A 23702-nucleotide genomic window follows, 5' to 3' on the forward strand; every position below is an offset into this window, starting at 1 on the left:
ATACAAAATGACAATATGATAAATAAGATGTTTAGGAAAGACAGATAAGAAGGAGAGTTGGAAAGGGGAATTAAAACAAAAATGGACAACAAGAAAAGTACAAAATTCAACTTTAAAACAAATTCTCATCAAATATTTTTTAACTTGCTTTTAAGATTTTTTTTCCATCTTTACAAATAGAAGTATGGCCATTTTTTTGTGTTCAAGGAATTCTAAACCTCCATCAATGATTACCACTATGGATACTACCAGGATAATTGGTTAGGCCAATTTAATACGAAAGCTCAAATGATATCGGGTTGGCAAATGAAGTAACATCGTCTGCAGCCAGGTGTTTCTAATTACACTGGGTAACATATGGGTGTTCTTATCAACAGTACCAATGTATGTATAAATTATTGCTGTCACAATACAGGGAGTCTCTGGGTTCCTTGATTTGATAAGATTTTGTTGTGTATCACAAGTTGAACAGCTCTTAGTGTTTTATTTAATCATTTAAATTTACATACCAAGATAAAACTGACTAATGCTGACATACACAGAGACTTTTGTACTTTCCTTTTTGTCCCAGATCAACTTTTTCTGTGATCAACAATGCCATTTCTCTGTCTTCACTGAAAGCTCTGTCTATATGTAAAAATATCTACATCATCTACTTATGCGCTCTGTCTACTCTACTTCTCTCGGCTCACATACGCTCCTATTGTCTGCCCTCCACTCAACTGACTCCTCTACAAAAACATTCTGTAAAATTTTATTTCCCTCAAATCATAAAATGTAGGGAATATTGGCAAAAATGAAAATGTACAAAAAATATCTCCTTTGTAAAACAGTTCTTGCTAAGCAATTTTGTTTACCAAAATGATGAAAATTATTCACCTTTACATTTTGAGTTCACCATTATCCCTTCTCTCACAGCCTTTTTCCGTTCCCATATCTCGGAGTATACACGACTCAATACCTTGTAACCAGAGCTTTAATCACAGAGAAATCCATCTTCTCCCCTTGTCTCCACAGATAAACATGGTAAGGAAATCCAAAACAAATACAAGGTGTTATTAAAACTGTATGCATAACATGTATGTACCAATCTGAATGTCTAGATACCGTAAGTAACATTTAAGATGACAGGGTGTACAATCTAGGTGAGGATATCTATACGTCACAATGACAAACATTCTCTCTTTGAAACAATGTGATTTTACATGCTCCTAAAGGCTTATGGCCTTTTAAGAGAGACAAAAGTAGTTTGATTTCAATTTCAATTATACTGATGACAAAAGTCATGATAACAATGATATATCATTATAATAATTAATGCAGAGGTGCATATTCAACTGTATGAAGATAAAGTAGTCAAAAAACACTGGAATCTTTTAAAACAATATGCCCCCATCATGTCCTAATTGTAATGCAAGCATTCTATTTCAATATTTTTCAAAATTGCATTTTTTTTTCTTATATCAATTTGCAGAAAAGCTGAAGCGGTGATAAATGTATTTTAAAGTGTAAGTTTTTCTTGTGATTTTTTCATTGTTAAATATATTGGTGTCGATGTATACCATGGTAAAAATTGAGGCAAGAGAGTATGTTGGAAGGGGGACAACTCACAGAGAAAAATACATAAAGTACAATATTACGTTGTAGTACTTAATGCTGGTAACATATTACTCCGCTACACTTAAGACTACAATGGTCCTATATATAAATATATATCTCACTAATGAAGCACTTGCTTTACAAAGTCTCCTGTTCTACAGGTCTGTAAAGCTCCAAAAACATGCATTAACTTTTAACTCAAGTATTTTGCTGTATTACTTACTTAAACCCAACCCAGAATTTTAAGTGCGTGTAAGTAGGGCAAAAAATAAAAAACAAAAAGAAAAATTACTCGGTTCTCAGGCACTCCCTCGTCTGCATTGAAGTAAAAGAAAAAAGCCTATCTCATATTTATATTTTTCCTGGTTGTATAATATCCTTTACTCTTTTTGAAGAAGAATTTGTCAAAAACAGCACTGCCAACAGACCTTTCTCCTGTAACATCCATTAAACCAAACTGTTTAACAATAAAAGTACAGCACACATTCATTAATGTGAAACAAAGACAAAGAACCATGACTAATCATTGTTTTCAATATTTTGAAGCAGTTTATATGAAAATGGATCCGGATAATAATTGGTTAAAAAACATGTTTTTTCACGAATAAAATGATGCAAAAAATATACTTACTCCATCATCTCCTTTTAGAGAAATTGGCAAGAAAAATTATTTTATTTTACAATCTTTTTTTTTTTGATATTAGTCGAATTGGTTTGACAGAGTCCTAACACTTATGCCTTATAATTAACAGTTATTTTTTTTTATATAGCACCTCAGAGATGATGGTCTAAATAAAATCAAAATTTTGAGGAGGATATTTTTTCTGGGTTAGTAAGTTAAGACAAAATCATAATCTTATTTAAAAACCTTACATAAGGTTAAGACAAAATCATTATCTTATTTAAAAACCTTATATGAAACTAAGTTCCATTTTATTTAATATCTATGATAACTCAATATCACCAATCACATTTCATCTTCTTATCCTTTGAGCAAAACATGCCTGATTGCAAACTCGGAAAAAAGTTTTTAAAAAGTACACATTTAATATAAATTGATATTTACATTATGCACATGAACTGCTTAAAATGAAAAACAAAAAATACAATTATGACAAACAAAATTCTCTGATGATCTGTACACAATCTCTCACTCACTGACATATACCACTCTCATCCATGTCTTGTGACTTCTCTGCTTGGATTCTTTGTTAAGAATTACACAAACTATGACCAAGTATAGATGTTTCAGTACAAATACAACACAGCAGGACAAATGTGTGCTATAGAATTCTTCAGTTTGTGTGCCTGAAGTAACTCTTTATCATGAAGTTTACAAGCTGAATCCTTTTTTCTCAGCTTTGTTCATATACAACCTCCACAGCTGACTCTCCTCCACAGCTCGGACTGGTGTTGTGCTGAGTTTGTAAATCCTAGCTATATATGATGTTGGCCATTATCTGGGGGCTATATATGTACACTGTGAATCCTCTGCTATCGTATCCTTAGTCGTAGCTCTGCACAGTTGGCAGGAAGATGTCGTACTTCATCAGGGATTTTGTCAAATCATCGTAGTAGCCATATTTCCTCTCTTGTAAGACCTCCCCAGCACTTCTCTTCACAATGAGTCTGCGCATCATTTCTGTCAATACAAAAGTGATTAAAATCCTGATCAATTCTGTAAATGAAATAAATAACACCCATAAATTCTGTAAATAAAATAAATAACACCCATCAATTCTATAAATAAAATAAATAACACCCATCATTTCTGTAAATAAAATAAATAACACCCATCATTTCTGTTAATGAAATAAATAACACCCATCATTTCTGTAAATAAAATAAATAACACCCATCAATTCTGTCAATACAAAAGTGATTAAAACCCCGATCAATTCTGTTTATAACACCCATAAATTCTGTAAATAAAATAAATAACACCCATCAATTCTATAAATAAAATAAATAACACCCATCAATTCTGTCAATACAAAAGTGATTAAAACCCCGATCAATTCTGTTAATAACACCCATCAATTCTGTTAATAAAATATATAATGTACATGTATATGTTTTAGTGTTATATTCTGCAAATATAATGATATCTAACACTGCCATCAATTATGTTAAAAGAAAACAATTTTTGTCAATTCTGCAATATCAAACCTAGAACTGTAACCAAAAGCTAACTTATATGTATACCCTGGCTCAAACTAAATTCATGTAGGAAATCATAATGATTCCCCTGACCCCTGAAAAGTCTTGTACGTACTACTGCATTCATTGACAATGTAAGGTCCAAGATAGTGATATTCTTCAGGGCAGAACTCACCACTCAGTTTCATGAGCATTAGTTGAGCGAGTAATTATATTACTCTTGACAAACGTATCAATATAAACTTTATTTATTTTACAAAAATGGGAAAAATGTTCTATGGACTTATATTAATCACTGTGAGAGGAAACCAGAGTACCCGGGGAAAACCCCTGTGGTCAGGCAGGTGACCCCATACCTTTTCACGTACGATTTACTTACCATCATCTCCTGCCAGCCTCATCAGCTGAAAGGTCTTGTATGTACTGCATTCATTGACAATGTATGGACCAAGGTAAGTGATGTTCTCCAGGGCAGGACTCACCACTCGGTACTTCCTCCTCAGGATATTTGCTCTCGGAAGGTAGTAACCAGTCTGTGTAGGTAATATACAGTAATTAGCTAGTCAGAACATTACTGAGTTTGTGGAGGTAATATACAGTAAGTTAGTCAGAACATTACTGAGTTTGTGTAGGTAATATACAGTAAACTAGTCAGAACATTACTGAGTTTGTGTAGGTAATATACAGTAAACTAGTCAGAACATTACTGAGTTTGTGGAGGCAATACAGTAAACTAGTCAGAACATTACTGAGTTTGTGTAGGTAATATACAGTAACCTAGTCAGAACATGACTGAGTTTGTGGAGGTAATATACAGTAAACTAGTCAGAACATTACTGAGTTTGTGTAGGTAATATACAGTAAACTAGTCAGAACATTACTGAGTTTGTGGAGGTAATATACAGTAAACTAGTCAGAACATTACTGAGTTTGTGGAGGTAATATACAGTAAAACTAGTCAGAACATTACTGAGTTTGTGGAGGTAATATACAGTAAACTAGTCAGAACATTACTGAGTTTGTGGAGGTAATATACAGTAAGCTAGTCAGAACATTACTGGGTTTGTGTAGGTAATATACAGTAAACTAGTCAGAACATTACTGAGTTTGTGGAGGTAATATACAGTAAACTAGTCAGAACATTACTGAGTTTGTGGAGGTAATATACAGTAAGCTAGTCAGAACATTACTGAGTTTGTGGAGGTAATATACAGTAAACTAGTCAGAACATTACTGAGTTTGTGGAGGTAATATACAGTAAGCTAGTCAGAACATTACTTAGTTTGTGGAGGTAATATACAGTAAACTAGTCAGAACATTACTGAGTTTGTGGAGGTAATATACAGTAAGCTAGTCAGAACATTACTGAGTTTGTGGAGGTAATATACAGTGAAACTAGTCAGCACATTACTGAGTTTGTGGAGGTAATATACAGTGAGCTAGTCAGAACATTACTGAGTTTGTGGAGGCAATACAGTAAGCTAGTCAGAACATTACTGAGTTTGTGGAGGTAATATACAGTAAACTAGTCAGAACATTACTGAGTTTGTGGAGGTGATATACAGTAAAACTAGTCAGAACATTACTGAGTTTGTGGAGGTAATATACAGTGAGCTAGTCAGAACATTACTGAGTTTGTGGAGGTGATATACAGTGAGCTAGTCAGAACATTACTGAGTTTGTGGAGGTGATATACAGTAAGCTAGTCAGAACATTACTGAGTTTGTGTAGGTAATATACAGTAAGCTAGTCAGAACATTACTGAGTTTGTGTAGGTAATATACAGTAAGCTAGTCAGAACATTACTGAGTTTGTGGAGGTAATATACAGTAAGTCAGTCAGAACATTACTGAGTTTGTGGAGGTAATATACAGTAAGCTAGTCAGAACATTACGGAGTTTGTGGAGGTAATATACAGTAAACTAGTCAGAACATTACTGAGTTTGTGGAGGTAATATACAGTAAGTCAGTCAGAACATTACTGAGTTTGTGGAGGTAATATACAGTAAGCTAGTCAGAACATTACGGAGTTTGTGGAGGTAATATACAGTAAACTAGTCAGAACATTACTGAGTTTGTGGAGGTAATATACAGTAAACTAGTCAGAACATTACTGAGTTTGTGGAGGTAATATACAGTAAGCTAGTCAGAACATTACTGAGTTTGTGGAGGTAATATACAGTAAACTAGTCAGAACATTACTGAGTTTGTGTAGGTAATATACAGTAAGCTTAAGCTAGTCAGAACATTACTGAGTTTGTGTAGGTAATATACAGTAAACTAGTCAGAACATTACTGAGTTTGTGGAGGGTAATATACAGTAAAACTAGTCAGAACATTACTGAGTTTGTGTAGGTAATATACAGTAAACTAGTCAGAACATTACTGAGTTTGTGGAGGTAATATACAGTAAACTAGTCAGCACATTACTGAGTGTCTCTGGAGGTAATATACAGTAAACTAGTCAGAACATTACTGAGTTTGTGGAGGTAATATACAGTAAGCTAGTCAGAACATTACTGAGTTTGTGGAGGGTAATATACAGTAAGCTAGTCAGAACATTACTGGGTTTGTGGAGGTAATATACAGTAAACTAGTCAGAACATTACTAGGTTTGTGGAGGGTAATATACAGTAAGCTAGTCAGAACATTACTGGGTTTGTGTAGGTAATATACAGTAAACTAGTCAGAACATTACTGAGTTTGTGGAGGTAATATACAGTAAACTAGTCAGAACATTACTGAGTTTGTGGAGGTAATATACAGTAAGCTAGTCAGAACATTACTGAGTTTGTGGAGGTAATATACAGTAAACTAGTCAGAACATTACTGAGTTTGTGGAGGTAATATACAGTAAGCTATAGTCAGAACATTACTGAGTTTGTGTAGGTAATATACAGTAAGCTAGTCAGAACATTACTGAGTTTGTGGAGGTAATATACAGTAAACTAGTCAGAACATTACTGAGTTTGTGGAGGTAATATACAGTAAACTAGTCAGAACATTACTGAGTTTGTGGAGGTAATATACAGTAAGCTAGTCAGAACATTACTGGGTTTGTGGAGGTAATATACAGTAAACTAGTCAGAACATTACTGAGTTTGTGTAGGTAATATACAGTAAGCTAGTCAGAACATTACTGAGTTTGTGGAGGTAATATACAGTAAACTAGTCAGAACATTACTGAGTTTGTGGAGGTAATATACAGTAAACTAGTCAGAACATTACTGAGTTTGTGTAGGTAATATACAGTAAACTAGTCAGAACATTACTGAGTTTGTGGAGGTAATATACAGTAAACTAGTCAGAACATTACTGAGTTTGTGTAGGTAATATACAGTAAACTAGTCAGAACATTACTGAGTTTGTGGAGGTAATGTACAGTAAACTAGTCAGAACATTACTGAGTTTGTGTAGGTAATATACAGTAAGCTAGTCAGAACATTACTGAGTTTGTGGAGGGTAATATACAGTAAGCTAGTCAGAACATTACTGGGTTTGTGGAGGTAATATACAGTAAACTAGTCAGAACATTACTAGGTTTGTGGAGGGTAATATACAGTAAGCTAGTCAGAACATTACTGGGTTTGTGTAGGTAATATACAGTAAACTAGTCAGAACATTACTGAGTTTGTGGAGGTAATATACAGTAAACTAGTCAGAACATTACTGAGTTTGTGGAGGTAATATACAGTAAGCTAGTCAGAACATTACTGAGTTTGTGGAGGTAATATACAGTAAACTAGTCAGAACATTACTGAGTTTGTGGAGGTAATATACAGTAAGCTAGTCAGAACATTACTTAGTTTGTGGAGGTAATATACAGTAAACTAGTCAGAACATTACTGAGTTTGTGGAGGTAATATACAGTAAGCTAGTCAGAACATTACTGAGTTTGTGGAGGTAATATACAGTAAAACTAGTCAGCACATTACTGAGTTTGTGGAGGTAATATACAGTAAGCTATAGTCAGAACATTACTGAGTTTGTGTAGGTAATATACAGTAAGCTAGTCAGAACATTACTGAGTTTGTGGAGGTAATATACAGTAAACTAGTCAGAACATTACTGAGTTTGTGGAGGTAATATACAGTAAACTAGTCAGAACATTACTGAGTTTGTGGAGGTAATATACAGTAAGCTAGTCAGAACATTACTGGGTTTGTGGAGGTAATATACAGTAAACTAGTCAGAACATTACTGAGTTTGTGAAGGGTAATATACAGTAAACTAGTCAGAACATTACTGAGTTTGTGTAGGTAATATACAGTAAGCTAGTCAGAACATTACTGAGTTTGTGGAGGTAATATACAGTAAACTAGTCAGAACATTACTGAGTTTGTGGAGGTAATATACAGTAAACTAGTCAGAACATTACTGAGTTTGTGTAGGTAATATACAGTAAACTAGTCAGAACATTACTGAGTTTGTGGAGGTAATATACAGTAAACTAGTCAGAACATTACTGAGTTTGTGTAGGTAATATACAGTAAACTAGTCAGAACATTACTGAGTTTGTGGAGGTAATGTACAGTAAACTAGTCAGAACATTACTGAGTTTGTGGAGGTAATATACAGTAAACTAGTCAGAACGTTACTGAGTTTGTGGAGGTAATATACAGTAAACTAGTCAGAACATTACTGAGTTTGTTGAGGTAATATACAGTAAGCTAGTCAGAACATTACTGAGTTTGTGGAGGTAATACTGTATACCTGGTAATTTTTGCCCCCGTTTAATTTTCGCGCCATTTTCGTCCTTTGAAGATAGGGCTAATTTAAGATGAAGGCGAAAATTTCAAGCTGAGTTGAAGTATTTATAAACCATAGTACATGGGCCAAGTGTAGTCAGATCACAAAAATACCCTCCTACTTTTCAACTGTTAAATCCCGTACTAGGCTTAGCATTTTCAATTAAAAAATGATACATACTAAGTTATTTTAAAAATTCAGTCATTTTTTTTAAAATTATGTAGTCCAGGATCCAGTCATGATAAAAATGAAATACAGAGTGGCATCAAATTCCTGCCATGGAAAAGACTAATTTTATGAGTTCACCATCGCTTAATTATATAATTCTGGCTTCCATGCATGTGAACAAGAGAAAATCACTGATCAGTCATTAGTCTCGGTGCGGTGAACTTACAATTGATCGTGTTTACTTAAAGTCACCCATGCATACCCGATACTACTTGAATTAGCAGGGACTAAAAGAAAATCTGAGCACAGGTAAACGTTCTTTGTTTGACACCTGATCACATTTTACATCTCATTCTGGCCTGGTAAGACAATTGGGGAACTTGATAAGTCCCGAGTGGTCAGAGTGCAACTTGTATTGAGAATTCCGAACTGAATATTTCGATTTTACAAACGAGGAAAAGGATATTTCTTGAAAACCATTTAGGGCGAATTTAAAACGGGGCGAATATGTTTTGTGTTGCTCAAGGGCAAAAATAACCTGGGGCGAAAATTACCAGGTATACAGTAAGCTAATCAGAACATTACTGAGTAACAACTTGTATCGCAGGATGGAATAATATACATTGTACTCCGGGGATCCCTTCTGGATACCAAAGTGACATTATTACAAAATCTTGCACCAAAATACATGAAATATTGAAATTACAAGAATTGATCAATTAAACTAAAGCTTCAGAAACAAATCATGGTTTAAAACAGTGTCAGAAGATCCAGATAAGAATTACTAGAATAAATAAAGGGTAAATACCGTATTATATGACCTAATAAGGGTGCAGGGCGCGGGTAATTGACAGTGGGGGCGCCCTTATTAAGATTAATTATTTTGAAGTTTTATGAAACAGACGATATACCTTATAGCAGAATACCCAAGGCTGTGGAAACGGTCAGTACCTGGCAACTGCCCCACGTAGGTTTCGAACTCGCAACCCATAGGTGGAGGGCTAGTGATAAAGTGTCTGGACACCTTAACCACCTGGCCACTGAGGCCCCTATTTTTCTATAAGCTATATATATATATAGCATACAAGTAGCACACAATATATTGTCTTATGGTCATGTGGTTCTAGCAATTTTCACAAATATATCAAATGGACCACAAAAAAGAATTAGTCAACAGGAAATACCTTTGTGCTCACTAACAAATTCCAAAACAGAAATTGAAGTACTTCCGAAATCTGAATAGTCAAAAAATGAACACTTTACTCTTAAACATTTACTTCAAGTCCTTGAAACTTTAACCTTAAGATAGGGTCAGAGTAGAGACACAATGAACCGCTGTAAACAGAGCTGAGACATGAGTAGGTATATATGATGACAGCTATCCTCAGTTGACTGCCAGTATAGTTAACACTGCCAGTATGGTTAACACTGCCAGTATAGTTAACACTGTCAGTATAGTTAACACTGTCAGTATAGTTAACACTGTCAGTATAGTTAACACTGCCAGTATAGTTAACACTGCCAGTATAGTTAACACTGTCAGTATGGTTAACACTGCCAGTATGGTTAACACTGCCAGTATAGTTAACACTGCCAGTATAGTTAACACTGCCAGTATAGTTAACACTGCCAGTATAGTTAACACTGTCAATATGGTTAACACTTTCAGTATGGTTAACACTGCCAGTATAGTTAACACTGCCAGTATAGTTAACACTGTCAGTATGGTTAACACTTTCAGTATGGTTAACACTGCCAGTATAGTTAACACCGTCAGTATAGTTAACACTGCCACTATATAGTTAACATGATGCAGCTGTTTTACTCACATTGATTTTGTTGAGGAGGTCGATGAGGTTCCTTGGGGGTGACACTTCATTTCGGTTCAGATTCATCACATAGCACACTTTGTCATTGTAATCCACAATGGCAGACTTGTTCTGAAAGAGACAAGCAACAATACACATCCATGATAGACTTGTTCTGACAGGGACAACCAACAATACACATCCATGATAGACTTGTTCTGACAGAGACAACCAATATATACACATCCATGATAGACTTGTTCTGACAGGGACAACCAACAATATATACACATCCATGATAGACTTGTTCTGACAGGGACAACCAACAATACACATCCATGATAGACTTGTTCTGACAGAGACAACCAATATATACACATCCATGATAGACTTGTTCTGACAGGGACAACCAACAATATATACACATCCATGATAGACTTGTTCTGACAGAGACAACCAATAATACACATCAATGATAGACTTGTTCTGACAGAGACAACCAACAATAAACATCCATGATAGACTTGTTCTGACAGGGACAACCAACAATATATACACATCCATGATAGACTTGTTCTGACAGAGACAACCAATAATACACATCAATGATAGACTTGTTCTGACAGGGACAACCAACAATATATACACATCCATGATAGACTTGTTCTGACAGGGACAACCAACAATACACATCCATGATAGACTTGTTCTGACAGGGACAACCAACAATACACATCCATGATAGACTTGTTCTGACAGGGACAACCAACAATATACATCCATGATAGACTTGTTCTGACAGGGACAACCAACAATATATACACATCCATGATAGACTTGTTCTGACAGGGACAACCAACAATACACATCCATGATAGACTTGTTCTGACATAGACAACCAACAATACACATCCATGATAGACTTGTTCTGACAGGGACAACCAACAATATACATCCATGATAGACTTGTTCTGACAGGGACAACCAACAATACACATCCATGATAGACATAAAATCACCTCATTAAACATAAATCACAATTGTACACTTTGTTGTGAAGATCTGATGGTGGCTTTAAGTAACCTTGAACCTGGTTTTATAAAATGTTTAACCTTGAATCTTGTTTTATAAAATATGGTACCTTGAACCTGGTATAATTTGTATGCAATGTTTAACTTGGAACTTGGTATGTATGTAATACGTAACATTCAATCTGGCTTAACTTAATGTCTAACTTTTTATTCTATACACCACTGAATATGTAAATCATTAGACTTAGAATTTGAGGTTTTTACAGTGAGGTGAATTTGACATAAGCTTCAGTGCAGAGACAGACTTGAGCTTTACCCTTTCAAAGTCATGCAGGATAAGAGACTTGAGAATATCATCTATTTCTGGCATACTGATGCGCTCAAAAACGTTGTCAGTGACCTCGATCACCTCCTCCATTTTGACAGTGGTGAAGAGTGACCCGTGATGGTGTTTACGGTGCTTGCGATGATGGTGTTTGCGAGCTGGAAGCCGGTCTGGAATGGTAAGACCGCCATCATCAATCTTTTGCAGGTTGTTGGTGTCTTGAAACATCTGACTTGTGGGGTCTTCCTCAGTTTTCCTCAGTATAAAGGAGCATCGACCTTTGGCATGCTTCAGCTGTAACAATCATTACATTAAGGTTTACAAATTAAAAGTGGGTGAGTGTTCTTTTTCAATTTGTTAAGAATTCAAAATTCCTTTCTTTTTCTGATTCATCAGGACAATTTATCCACATTGTTTGCGGTTTTGCCTAAGCTTGCTGAAATTGAACAATTTGTAATTTGTTTTTTTGTTGTTGTTTTTCAAAACTAGAGTGGAACAATTTATTAATGATATTCAGGAAAAAACTTCTGTCTGCCCTGATTACTACTTTCATATTATTTTATACTTTCAAAACACATAATTGACAACTTTCCTGGTTTATTAATAGTCAGGAGTGTCCCGATTTTAGTCTCGAGCTCCCTGCCCCGTCTCCTGATCATAATGATCAAATATAAGGATATCTCCCGATTATGGGAGACCTCTCTTGATAATTACCAATTATTAATGCAAATAGCATGCTAGATTGGAGAGCATATATACCTTGCTGGGAGACATGTGGTTCTTGTACAGGTAATAGCCAGCAGTTGCTCCTGTTGCCAGAACAAGTAAGGCAATAAGGATGAGGAACAGATTCAGCCAGGTTTTCGACCGCTGTTGTCGCACATTGATTTGTACTGGCTCTATATTCTCTGCTTCAGTCTACAACAAAAAGTTGACCCATTTTTTCTTATTATTCAATATGCGATCAAAAAGGATTTAAATTATTAACTAATCATTATATTATGTGTATGTATTGCAGGTAGCGGTCATCCTTTGATTGAGTAGAAATAAAGCCAGCTTGACAAAGGAAGGTGTTGATTCGATTCTCATTTAATTATTTTCTTGTATTTCCCCTCATTAGCTCTAACAGTTTGCCCCAAGAGGCCTCAAGCTTAATATTGACATGACTTCTGTTAATTTAAGCCCATATTTCATCCAAGGATTCTCTAAACTAAAATTAGACCAAAAAAAACCTTGAATTTGAAAAATTCTCTATTGTTTACACTCTCAGACTTGGCCCAAGGGTCATCCATATCATTTTCTTAACAAGATTGGGATCCTTATAATTAGGACTTGATCATGAGCTCACATTTAAGAATTCCAGGATTAGTTTGATCTTTCCAATATACTTTTTTGCAGTATGGCCATGTAATTATAAATGTACCTTAAAATACTACTTTCAATTCCTTAAGAGTTTACTGACTATATATAGCTATCTTATTTGACCTATCATTTATAATTATAAGGGTACATGCACACACATTTTTTTTGTCTGGTATATATACTGGGCCTGGGTTAGGACAGGGGCCATATATAGGCGCCTTGAAAATTCATAATGGCCTATAGCTATATAAAGAAATTTAAGTCTTGCATAGACTAAGAGGAAATGGCCTGGCCCACAAGAATTTTGAAAACAGTTGTAAATGGCCAGCCCATGCCATGTATATGTAAACCTAGACGCATGACCTCCCCAATCCCTGTGGTAAAGAAAATGGGTGTGCTTTCATCAAAGCTATAAACTCAAGCCTTTCAATCTTTTGACCAAAATCTTTGCTCAAGGAAAATCAAAAGAAGAAAAACAGCCTACTTGTGTTTCAATAAGGACATGATGCTCCTGCAGTTAGGCATATATACTGCATGAAATGTTCGGAATATGTTGAAAAGTCATATATTGAATAACATATCAATTATGTAATTGGTTGCAATTGCCAGCATGCATATATATGTTGTCACAAATTTTCTTTTCTTTTTTTTTTTTTTTTAAGGGTACAAAATACTTTTATTTCCCAGACATTTATGCATGAAGACCACTGCCAAGGTTGGGACCCTGGGATCAGTGTCCGAACAAATAGGTCCTCATGGAAGAGGGCTCTCATTCAACATACAATATAGTACAATGTACCAATCATTCATTCATCCATTCATTCATTATTCATCCATTCATTTTTCATCCATTCATTCATTTATTTTGAAATTATTTATTCATTCTGTAATTCACGTAATTCATTCAGTCATTCATTCATTATATATATCATACTCATCCTATACTGCATTCATCACTCATTCATTCTATACCTCCTTCATTTATCCACTCAGTTATATCCATTACATAAACAAATTTCATATTAAAAATATAATAGAAATAAATGAAAATCTGTGGCAAAGTACAACTGGTTCGGATTGGTTCCCCCCTGGCATTGGCCCTCAGTCGCTTGAGTATGAGGCTAAAACTTAAAAGTCACTTTTGTAACCTGTTAGTATATTCATTAAGTGGATATGTATAAAATATGATTTACTTGAAAGTATGCCCACACAGAAGTATTAATGCCACTAAACTAATGGCAAATATGATTTGTTTTTTTATTTGAGAATAAACAGGTACAAAGTGTTTAAAATCGTAAAGGGAGAGTACTCTTACATGATTTACAATTTAATTATTTAATATTTCAACAAATGATCCCCACTTTTCCTGAAATGCCTGATTTCTGTTTTGTTTTGCTGCAATATATTTCTCTAATTTGATGACTTGAATAAAATAAAATTTGCATATCTGAAATGATGGATGGGTGTTTTTCCACTTACTTGCATAAATATGGTATCTTAGTAATAACAAAAAGTGATTCAACCTTTGCTTAAATCTTATATTTCCAAATATAACATCAGTTATACTTAAGGTGAAGTTATTTTCAACATCATCATTCTCACAATACCATACAATAAATTCTTGCAATAATTCATTTGAGAAGTAACAGCTATATAGGATGTGTTCCAGTGATTCTTCTTCTCTACTACAAAAATAGCACAAATTATCATTTTCAATGTTTATTTTAAAAAGAAAGGATTTTGTTGCTAATATTCTATGATGAATCTTAAATTGAAAAGCTTGTAGTTTAGTTTCTCGTGTGTAATTAAATACAGATGAATATGTGTCAAAGTCAAAATTATCCCTTAAATCTAATTTCATTTTCCACTTTTCTTGACTTTTAATAGGTTTTTTAAAAACTGACTTCACAAGTTTTTCATATAGGAATTTCAAGTTTTCAGTGAATTTTATTTGATGAATTATACTATTAGTTTCACAAACCTCTATATTTTCCCCCTGTGCAATTCTTATTCTATATTCCGCTTTCCATTCTCCATTGATTTTATTAACTAGTGCATAAAACTGTAAAAATCCTAATCCCTGGATATGATGTACCTCTGGCCATTTTTTTACTATCCCATTTTGAAAAAGATCTATAACTTTATTAAGCCCAAATTGTTTCCATCTAATACCTTGATTAATTTCATTGAAAGGAAGAAAGTTGATCAAATCTTCATTCAGATATTCCTCTAAGGTTTGTGGTTTATTTTGAACATCTACTAGTGCAAAAATAACTTCTTTCCAAAACTTATTTTTTATCTGTTTTCCTACTTTTTTTAGTATATCTGAATTTAATTGAACTGTGATATTTGGATCTATAGGCAAAATGTAAGATACTAGTGATTTCCAGGGTGCCTCTCCAGTGTCAAGTAGTCTTTTCAACCATTTTAATTTCAAATATTTGATAAAAGAAGTTATATGAATCATTTTAAGCCCTCCATCCTCTAATAGACCAATCAATGTGTCTCTTTTAATTTTTTCAACTTTGTAATTCCAAATGAATTGATATAGTATGCTGTTGAGCTTTTTAATAATATTTGGTGAAGGGTTTGGAATAGAACTGAATAAATGAATATATGTAGGAATAATGATAGATTTAATCACTGTTACTCTACCAATTAATGAGAGATCTCTTTTAGCCCAAAATCTAAGTTTTCGTTCTGTGTCTTTTAATCTATTATTATAATTGAGTCTTTCCATATCTTCCAAGTTCAAAGAGAAGATGATTCCTAGTAATTTAAAGTTCTGTGTAGACCATGATAAGTTTAAATCCTCACAAATTCTTTCTCCTGAAAACTTTTTGCTGCCTAGCCAGTATATATACATTAGACTTCGTAGTATTTATTTTCAGACCTGATGTGGTAGAGAAAAGTTTTAATGTTTCAACTGTGGCATATAAAGATTGACTAGATCCATCTAACAGCATATAGGCATCATCTGCATATTGACCTAAAAGGAAGGTTTTTCCTAAGATTTTAAGTGGTTTTACATCTGGATTGGCTTTTAGAGCTAATGATAGAATTTCCACACCTATGATAAAAATGTAGGGAGATAATGGGTCGCCTTGACGACAACCACGGTGAAGACTGAAAAAATCTGACATATGTCCATTATTAATAATACAACTTTTTGAATTTTTATATAAAGTTTGAAACCATCTTCTTATTGATTCTCCAAAATTAAAACTTTCCAACGATTTATCTATGAAATCCCACTCTATGGAGTCAAAAGCTTTCTCAAAATCAATCATGTATAATAATCCTGGTATGTTTTGTTCTTCTAAAAGTTGCATAATATCATAAAGTTGTCGTGTGTTTTCCCCTATAAACCTACCCTTGATAAACCCTGTTTGTGTATTACTAATTATGTGAGGTAATAATGGCTTTATTCTATTAGCAATGGCTGCTGCTGCTATTTTGTAATCTACATTTAATAGGGATATTGGTCTCCAATTTTGTATATATCTTCTATCCCTTCCCTCTTTTGGCAAACATGTAATAATACCTTGACATTGAAAATCTGAAAGTTTACCATATTCATATGCATAATTAACTGATCTACAAAGAAGAGTTCCTAAATCTTTCCAAAAGAATTTATAGAATTCTGCCCCAAAACCATCAGACCCTGGACTTTTCCCATTTTTCATATTTTTTAAAGCTAAGAATAGTTCACCTACTTTCAAAAAACCCTCACAACTCGCTTTTTGTTCAGCACTTAGCTTTACCATATGATTAAAAAACTCTGAGCTCTCGGTGTCCTGCAGCTCCCTATCACTAGACTTATACAATTTGTTAAAAAAATTTGCTTCTTCCTTTAAAATTTCATCCATATCCTCAAGCTCATTACCGGAATCTGTTACTAATTCACAAATTGTTTTATTTACATAGTTTCTTTTTTCTAAGTTACAGAAATAATTTGAATTTCTTTCACCATCCTCATACCAAGTGGCTTTGGATCTAAACATAACTCCGTTTATTTTTTCTTTTCGTATGTTTTCTAGAAGTATTTTCTTATTTTCTATTTCAGCTAAATTTTGTATAGAAGGGTTTTCATTAACTAATAATTCTAACTTTGCAATATCTGTTTCTAAAATTTTCTCCTGTTTAATTATATTTCGTGCTTTATTTCCAGAGTAAGAAATAGTCAGAGTACGTATTTTCATTTTCAAAATTTCAAAAAGTAGTTGATAATTTACACGAAAAGTTGCATTCTCCAGATCCTGCAAGTCACCACTAGTAATGTATTCTCCTAAAGTTTCACTAATACAATTTTTAACTAACCTAACATACTCTATATCACCCAACAGTTTAGTGTTATGTTTCCAATAGCCCCTTCCTCTCTGTGTATTGTCCAAGTTTATTTCTAAGGAAATACAAGAATGGTCTGTTCTATATCCTGGAAGAATAAGTGCAGCTTTAGTCTTAGTGAATAAGTCATTTGTTATCAAGAAATAATCTAACCTGCTTTGCTTGAAAGGTGTTTTTTGTCGCCAAGTAAAAGTTTTTTGCTCTGGGTTGAAATTTCGCCATGGGTCTACAAGATCAAAATTTTCAATAATATGTTTTATAACTTCTTGACACTTCGGATTATTATTTCTGATTATATTATAAGTGTCAATATTCTTATCTTGAACTGTATTCCAGTCTCCACACAAATTTTCTCACATTTAATGTGATGTGAATGTTTTCATTTTTTATTTCTATTGCCACTGCCATTTTATATATTGCATGTCTTGATTCCACTTTCATCAGATATATGATAATGCAAGTATAGGTTGTTAATTAATGAGCTTGTACCATATGGCCAGTTGATTATACTTTCTATAATTAGACCAAATAAAAATATAGTTGTGTTTCCCCTTTCCCGACCGACCCTATTTATTTTCCACCGACCCTAAAACATTTCATTAAGTTTGGCTATGCAGGTCTCAAATTTTTTTACGATTTTCCGGATTCCGCTACAGCGTTTATAATGAACGTAAATCGTAGTCATCGAAGCGCTTCTTCCGCCATCATGGCGACCGGCACAGCCATGTCAACTGTATTAGCAATACAAATGGAGAAATGTAGTCATCTAGATAAAGATGTTAAGTATAGGTCGGCTTTCCCAAACAATACATTGATCGCTACAATTTTACATCGCGATCACAATATAAAGGGAGCGAACGTGTCTGTATTCGGCCAAACTGACATCGTCGATAGTTCCAAGGGGTTCTCGTTGGAGAGTGGTCTAACAGTTGAGGACATTAGACAATTTGGTGTGAAATGCATTACATTCAAATGCAACGGCGAATGACATGATGATTCGGTGAATATCAATACTATAATTGATAACGCAGCCACGTCGGATGCAACTAAGAAAACCATAAATGCATTTGAGTTTTTGATGGCAAATGGGAGAAGATATCCTCACAAGAAAACAACTAGGTATGTTAAATAATGTCTCAAGTTTTAAAGTGTGTTTAAATGATCAAACCAAAACATTTAGTTCCTTGTTCTTGTTTATAATTCATTGTGTCTGTATTTATTATCTCAAGCTTCAAGCCGTCCAGATGATATAGATTTGGGTTTTTCTTTCTGTCTGTAAGACATATTTTGTTTTCATGCAATCACAGAAACAAATATTGACCAATTTTCTGAAAAATTAGTAACAAGATTAATTAATACCTTTGATATTAGATAAAAAGGTTGTTGATACTGATGTAATTCAAGCATATTCTTCCCCTATATTTATATCCCATATAATGAGATATCATTACACTTTGCCATAAAAAATATATAATAAAAAAATGAAATAAAATGTTTTTCCTACCTACCTACCCTATTTTTTTGGGAGCCGAAATGGGAAACACAACTATAATTTTATTTGGCCTTACTACAAATCAGTTTCTTTAACGCATGATATCAATACACAAGAAATTCAAAATCATTGATTATGGGTTTTAACAACCAATTTGATAATTTCTTGTCATCAACTGATCATAGATTATAGTTTATAACTGAAAATTGGCTAAACATTAGTGCTGTAACTATACATCGATACTTATCGATATATGTTCGTTTTGTGCCGCGATACGATACATCGATACAGTCATCCCTGTATCGTAATATCGCCGGTATGGGTGCGGGTCCATGTCACACATTTGATACAGCGAATCGAGCGCGCCGAAGCGCACCGTCAGTAAAACGCTTGTAACCGGATTGTATGAAGTCGCCAATGCAGAGCGCCTTGATGATTGCGAATAAATATGGACAACGGCTAACGCTGACAGCCATGTGTAATTCCGTTTAACTTTATCTCTCTATCTATATCTTAGTACTAAACCTCCTCCGACTTGTAAATCAAAGATATTCGTTGACTTGAAACAAGTCAAGGGTCCACGGCACATGGAACTTACCTATCGAAGTAGAATATTCAGTATTCTCGTATTCACAGAATGGGAGGCGGAGTTAACGTATTCCGGGAACACAATAACTTGAATTCGCATTAACCCTTTGCCACATGTAAGCGCCTCTGGACGCCTTTACCCCTTGCCACATGTAAGCGCTTCTCGACGCCTCTGTATTATCTCCATGTAAGCGCTTCTCGACGCCTCTACGTTATCTCAATGTAAGCGCCTCTCGACGCCATGCCGGTTCGGTAAACTTAGACATGGAAAATCCCGTGATTGAAAGCGACACCTATCTGGAAATCCCTGATACTATTTTAAGAAGATATCAATGCATCGACCAATCAGATTTATACACGTCATTCATACGAAAGTTTTTGAATAAATTAACCTAGAAAGTGTGAGTCATGAGTGTAGAAAAGTGTGACAACAACGAGGCGTAATGGCGGCTGTGGCTACGATTTTGCGCGACATTTTTGACGACGATGATGATAATTTAGAGTTCGATGGCTTTGGACCTGAATACATTGAGTCAGATATTGATCTTAACGATGTTCTAAATGAACTGTCAACAGATAACGAGTCCGAAAATGAGGACGAACGGCGACTAGTTGTACCGCCGCCATTAGGTAATGTTGACCGAGATTTTTCGCCGATCACAGTAAATGATTTTGTTAGGGAAACGGGGCCAGTACTTCCAGAAACTTTTGATATTGATACTGCAAGTCCCATTGATTATTTCTACCTTTTCTTCAATGAGAATCAGTTTTCCACCATAGCTCGACACACTAATAACTACGCTCGCTGGCATTTGAAAAACGAAGGTAGATTTGACCCAAAATGGTCGGATACACATTCCTTCGTCGCGACATCGGATATAAAATATTCTAGGCTTAAGCCTGAACTGTTGAAATATTCTTGTGAAAACTTTGAAAATTCAGTTTGTTTCATTTGGGAGTTATAATTAATGTTGAATCATTTCATGTACAGGAATTCAATGAATTATAAATTACATTGTCAAAATATTTTGAAATTTGTCTGTTCTGTTTGTATACAGCGCTAGCTGATTTCGTGGTTATGTGTTGTTGGTTTTATAAAGAAAATAGCACAGAATTAAAATTTAAGAAATTCTGAACATAATTGTAACTTAATAAAAATGTCTAAAACAACTATTTCACTTTCAAAATTAGGTTTAGAAAAATTAATCAAAACAAAGCTTAATTTCTCAAAAAACTGCCATTGAGATGGTGTATGTATATTTCAGTCAGCGCAATAATGTTGCATTGCAACAATGTATCTTTGAACTATCAGCACAGAGTGCTGAAGTGTTATAACCTGCATGTGGCAAAGGGTTAAATCGGCATCACCCTCATTTGACAATTTTACACCACCAGCAAGACAAGTATTGAAAACCGAAAACCGTGGACAGGTTTAACACAAATAAAGCCGAAAACCACTATGTTTAAAAGCTGATAGCAAACATGCTACATGATGTATCGATAACTAGTTTATAATAAATGATCTGCGCCCTTTTCGGCAGTGGAAATGAATGTTTCCGTGAGTTGTAACTTGTTGCACGTTGTTGACCCAAGTTATAACATTCAGAGTCGACAATGTTTCAGTGACAAGACTCAAGAGTCCTGTTTATATTTGACATTTATTTAGATTTGTTTAATTCTACTGTTTTTGTTAAAAATGTATTCAATGAGTGTCATTAAAACTTCAGATTGAACGTTAAATATTGTTTGATTTGTTTCAATTTATGACAATTTCACGTATACGCGATACGTATCGTATCGTGATGTCTGTATCGCAATACGTATCGTATCGTGACATTGTTGCCGATACACAGCACTACTAAACATACACAGTTATCAGGATTCAGATAAAGGGCCTTTTAATAATTAAACCTATACTATAAGTGTACAACTGACTATAACAATATTACTAAAATGTGTACATCACATGGAAACAACATGCCATGTACATATATTTATACATAATGACACCATTAGTAAACTAATTAATGAAATTGGAAAGTTGCCATAAAAAACTGGCAGCTGAACAGTACATACAGCCAACAATAAAAACTTCCTGATCTATATCCTCATATAGTATGACTCAACAAAATACTCTTATCATCATGTTAAAAACCAATTAGCAAAGGCCCTTATATGTTTATAATTAGCTGATAATGTCACGATGGTAACTTATCACATTTCCTCGCAATGCACCTAGCTTTAATCCATCGAGCAATTCTTGTATATGTGTATAATATAATTTATGTACCTAACACAAGATCAACTCTCACAACAAGTGATTTAAAGACATGTCACATGCCCATGATTGTAACACTATAGACCACTATAGATCACAATGATGGGTCATTTAAATTTTTTGATTATGATAGAAAATTAATTGAAAAATGAAATGAAACTTACATATAAAGCCCAAAATTGAAATGGCAATTCATTTGTAGTTTCAAAATAACAAAACAAATACCTTGGTATTATATAAACACAAGTTTATACAAGGAATTTTTATTTCAACTTAGAGGAATTATAACCATAATGTGCATTTTTGTTCAGTATCCAAAGCATCGGAATTCCAAATAAAATAACACAAGATACCTGCATTTTAATTTCATTAAAAACAACCATTTAACAGTAAGTTAAATGGAGCAGATTCCAAGAACTAGAATTTGAAAAACAATTGTCATGATTGAAAGTTTTCAGATGATTCAAATTTATCGAATTTTTATTTCTTAAAACCTTTAATTGGTTTACGACTTCGATTCCATGGCATCCAGTATTGACTATGTTTTTGACACCCTAAAATCATACTCTTGGGATTGAAGGAACATTGTCTATCTGGCAATGTTTTCACTCTTAAGATTTCTGAGAAGTGACTTGACAAATGACATAAGCATGTGGTTTATATATAGCTGTCTTGTATAACTAACAAGTTGTACTGCGAGCACTCAAACGTTTAATCTTATCATCATTATTAATTATGTTGATCAACATACACATGTAAACATGGCAGATACTGATACGTAATAAAGCAGTTGAAATAGAAAAGCTATCAAAAAGAACTAAAGGAGAACATAGGGTTCAGTGAAATTCAAACGAATGTTCGTTGACAGCAATGTTTTCACCTGTCAGTGCGCAAAAACAAATTTAATATCAAAGGGCTACTCCGGCGCATATAATTTTCATTTAAAATTCAAGTATGTCAAGATATTATGCTAATTGTGGTTTACATCTCTGAGGTTTTTATTCCTTTCTGTTATGAGCATGCGCAAATGTACTTTTTAATTCCCGTTAAGTTTTTACGGACGTCTCCAAAACACATACAATGGCAATGTTGATAGTCCGACATTTTATTTTTGTGAGAATCCCGGAAGAGACCAGTCGTACCCAAAACAATAACAGCACTTACCAAGGGAACAGTCAGCACATCTTTTTCTACAAGTTTCTTCTCCTCCTTCTTGTCTTGTGGAATGACTTTATAGATAGTCATGGTGCCGAGAAATTCAACAACCCCACGGATAATTACTCCTAGATGTGACTTTTCCCAAATTATTATGGTGGAGTTCCGGTTTTGATATACGTCACTTGACCGAAATCTCGTTTGTCTAGACGAGATTTAGTCTGCGCCAATCAACTGTGTACGATTTCGCGGTTTATTTAGATTTGTAAAAAAATGCAAACTTGGAGTGATTTTCTCCTCTTATGCCGAACTAGGCGCTCTTTACTAAACGAATAAAACATTCTGACGTCAAACTTAGAAACGGTGGCTATCATCCAATATCCCAATACTGAGTTCGAAGGAATTATTATACTTTAAATATATCATACTGTAACTTATGGTGGATTTCCAATACTAGTCCGGTCTATTTCCCCATTCTAAGTGACACGAACGTATCGGCCGTTATTTAAAACTAGTATTTACATATATAAACACGCATATAGAGTAGTACATGTACATATCATTTTACCTTACATACAGTTGTACATACGGATTGTATTCTGACAATGTAGGAAATTAAATTCCTTTTTTGACAGTAATC

At 34.2% G+C, this 23702-nt stretch overlaps 1 protein-coding gene across 1 annotated transcript; it reads right to left on the minus strand.

Moving 5' to 3' along the window:
- Positions 1 to 2910: 2910 nt before the first annotated feature.
- LOC117342800 (integral membrane protein 2B-like) lies at positions 2911 to 23248 on the minus strand. The gene is made up of 6 exons (XM_033905059.1): positions 23072 to 23248; positions 12600 to 12758; positions 11832 to 12134; positions 10506 to 10616; positions 4139 to 4292; positions 2911 to 3241 (listed from the first exon to the last, which is right to left on the minus strand). Exons 1-6 carry the CDS (start codon positions 23150 to 23152, stop codon positions 3105 to 3107), a joined length of 945 nt encoding a protein of 314 aa, XP_033760950.1. The 5' UTR covers positions 23153 to 23248; the 3' UTR covers positions 2911 to 3104.
- Between the last annotated feature and the right edge of the window lie 454 nt (positions 23249 to 23702).

The sequence above is a fragment of the Pecten maximus genome, chromosome 14 (genome assembly GCF_902652985.1).
Source record: "Pecten maximus chromosome 14, xPecMax1.1, whole genome shotgun sequence".
In the NCBI taxonomy this organism is placed as follows: domain Eukaryota; kingdom Metazoa; phylum Mollusca; class Bivalvia; order Pectinida; family Pectinidae; genus Pecten; species Pecten maximus.

Coding starts and splice junctions, on each gene's coding strand:
- LOC117342800 (XM_033905059.1), bottom strand. CDS start 23,152: ATGACTATCTATAAAGTCATTCCACAAGACAAGAAGGAGGAGAAGAAA. Junction 12,135..12,599: donor ACCACATGTCTCCCAGCAAG/GTATATATGCTC, acceptor TGATTGTTACAG/CTGAAGCATGCCAAAGGTCG. Junction 3,242..4,138: donor GAGGCTGGCAGGAGATGATG/GTAAGTAAATCG, acceptor TTGTATTGACAG/AAATGATGCGCAGACTCATT.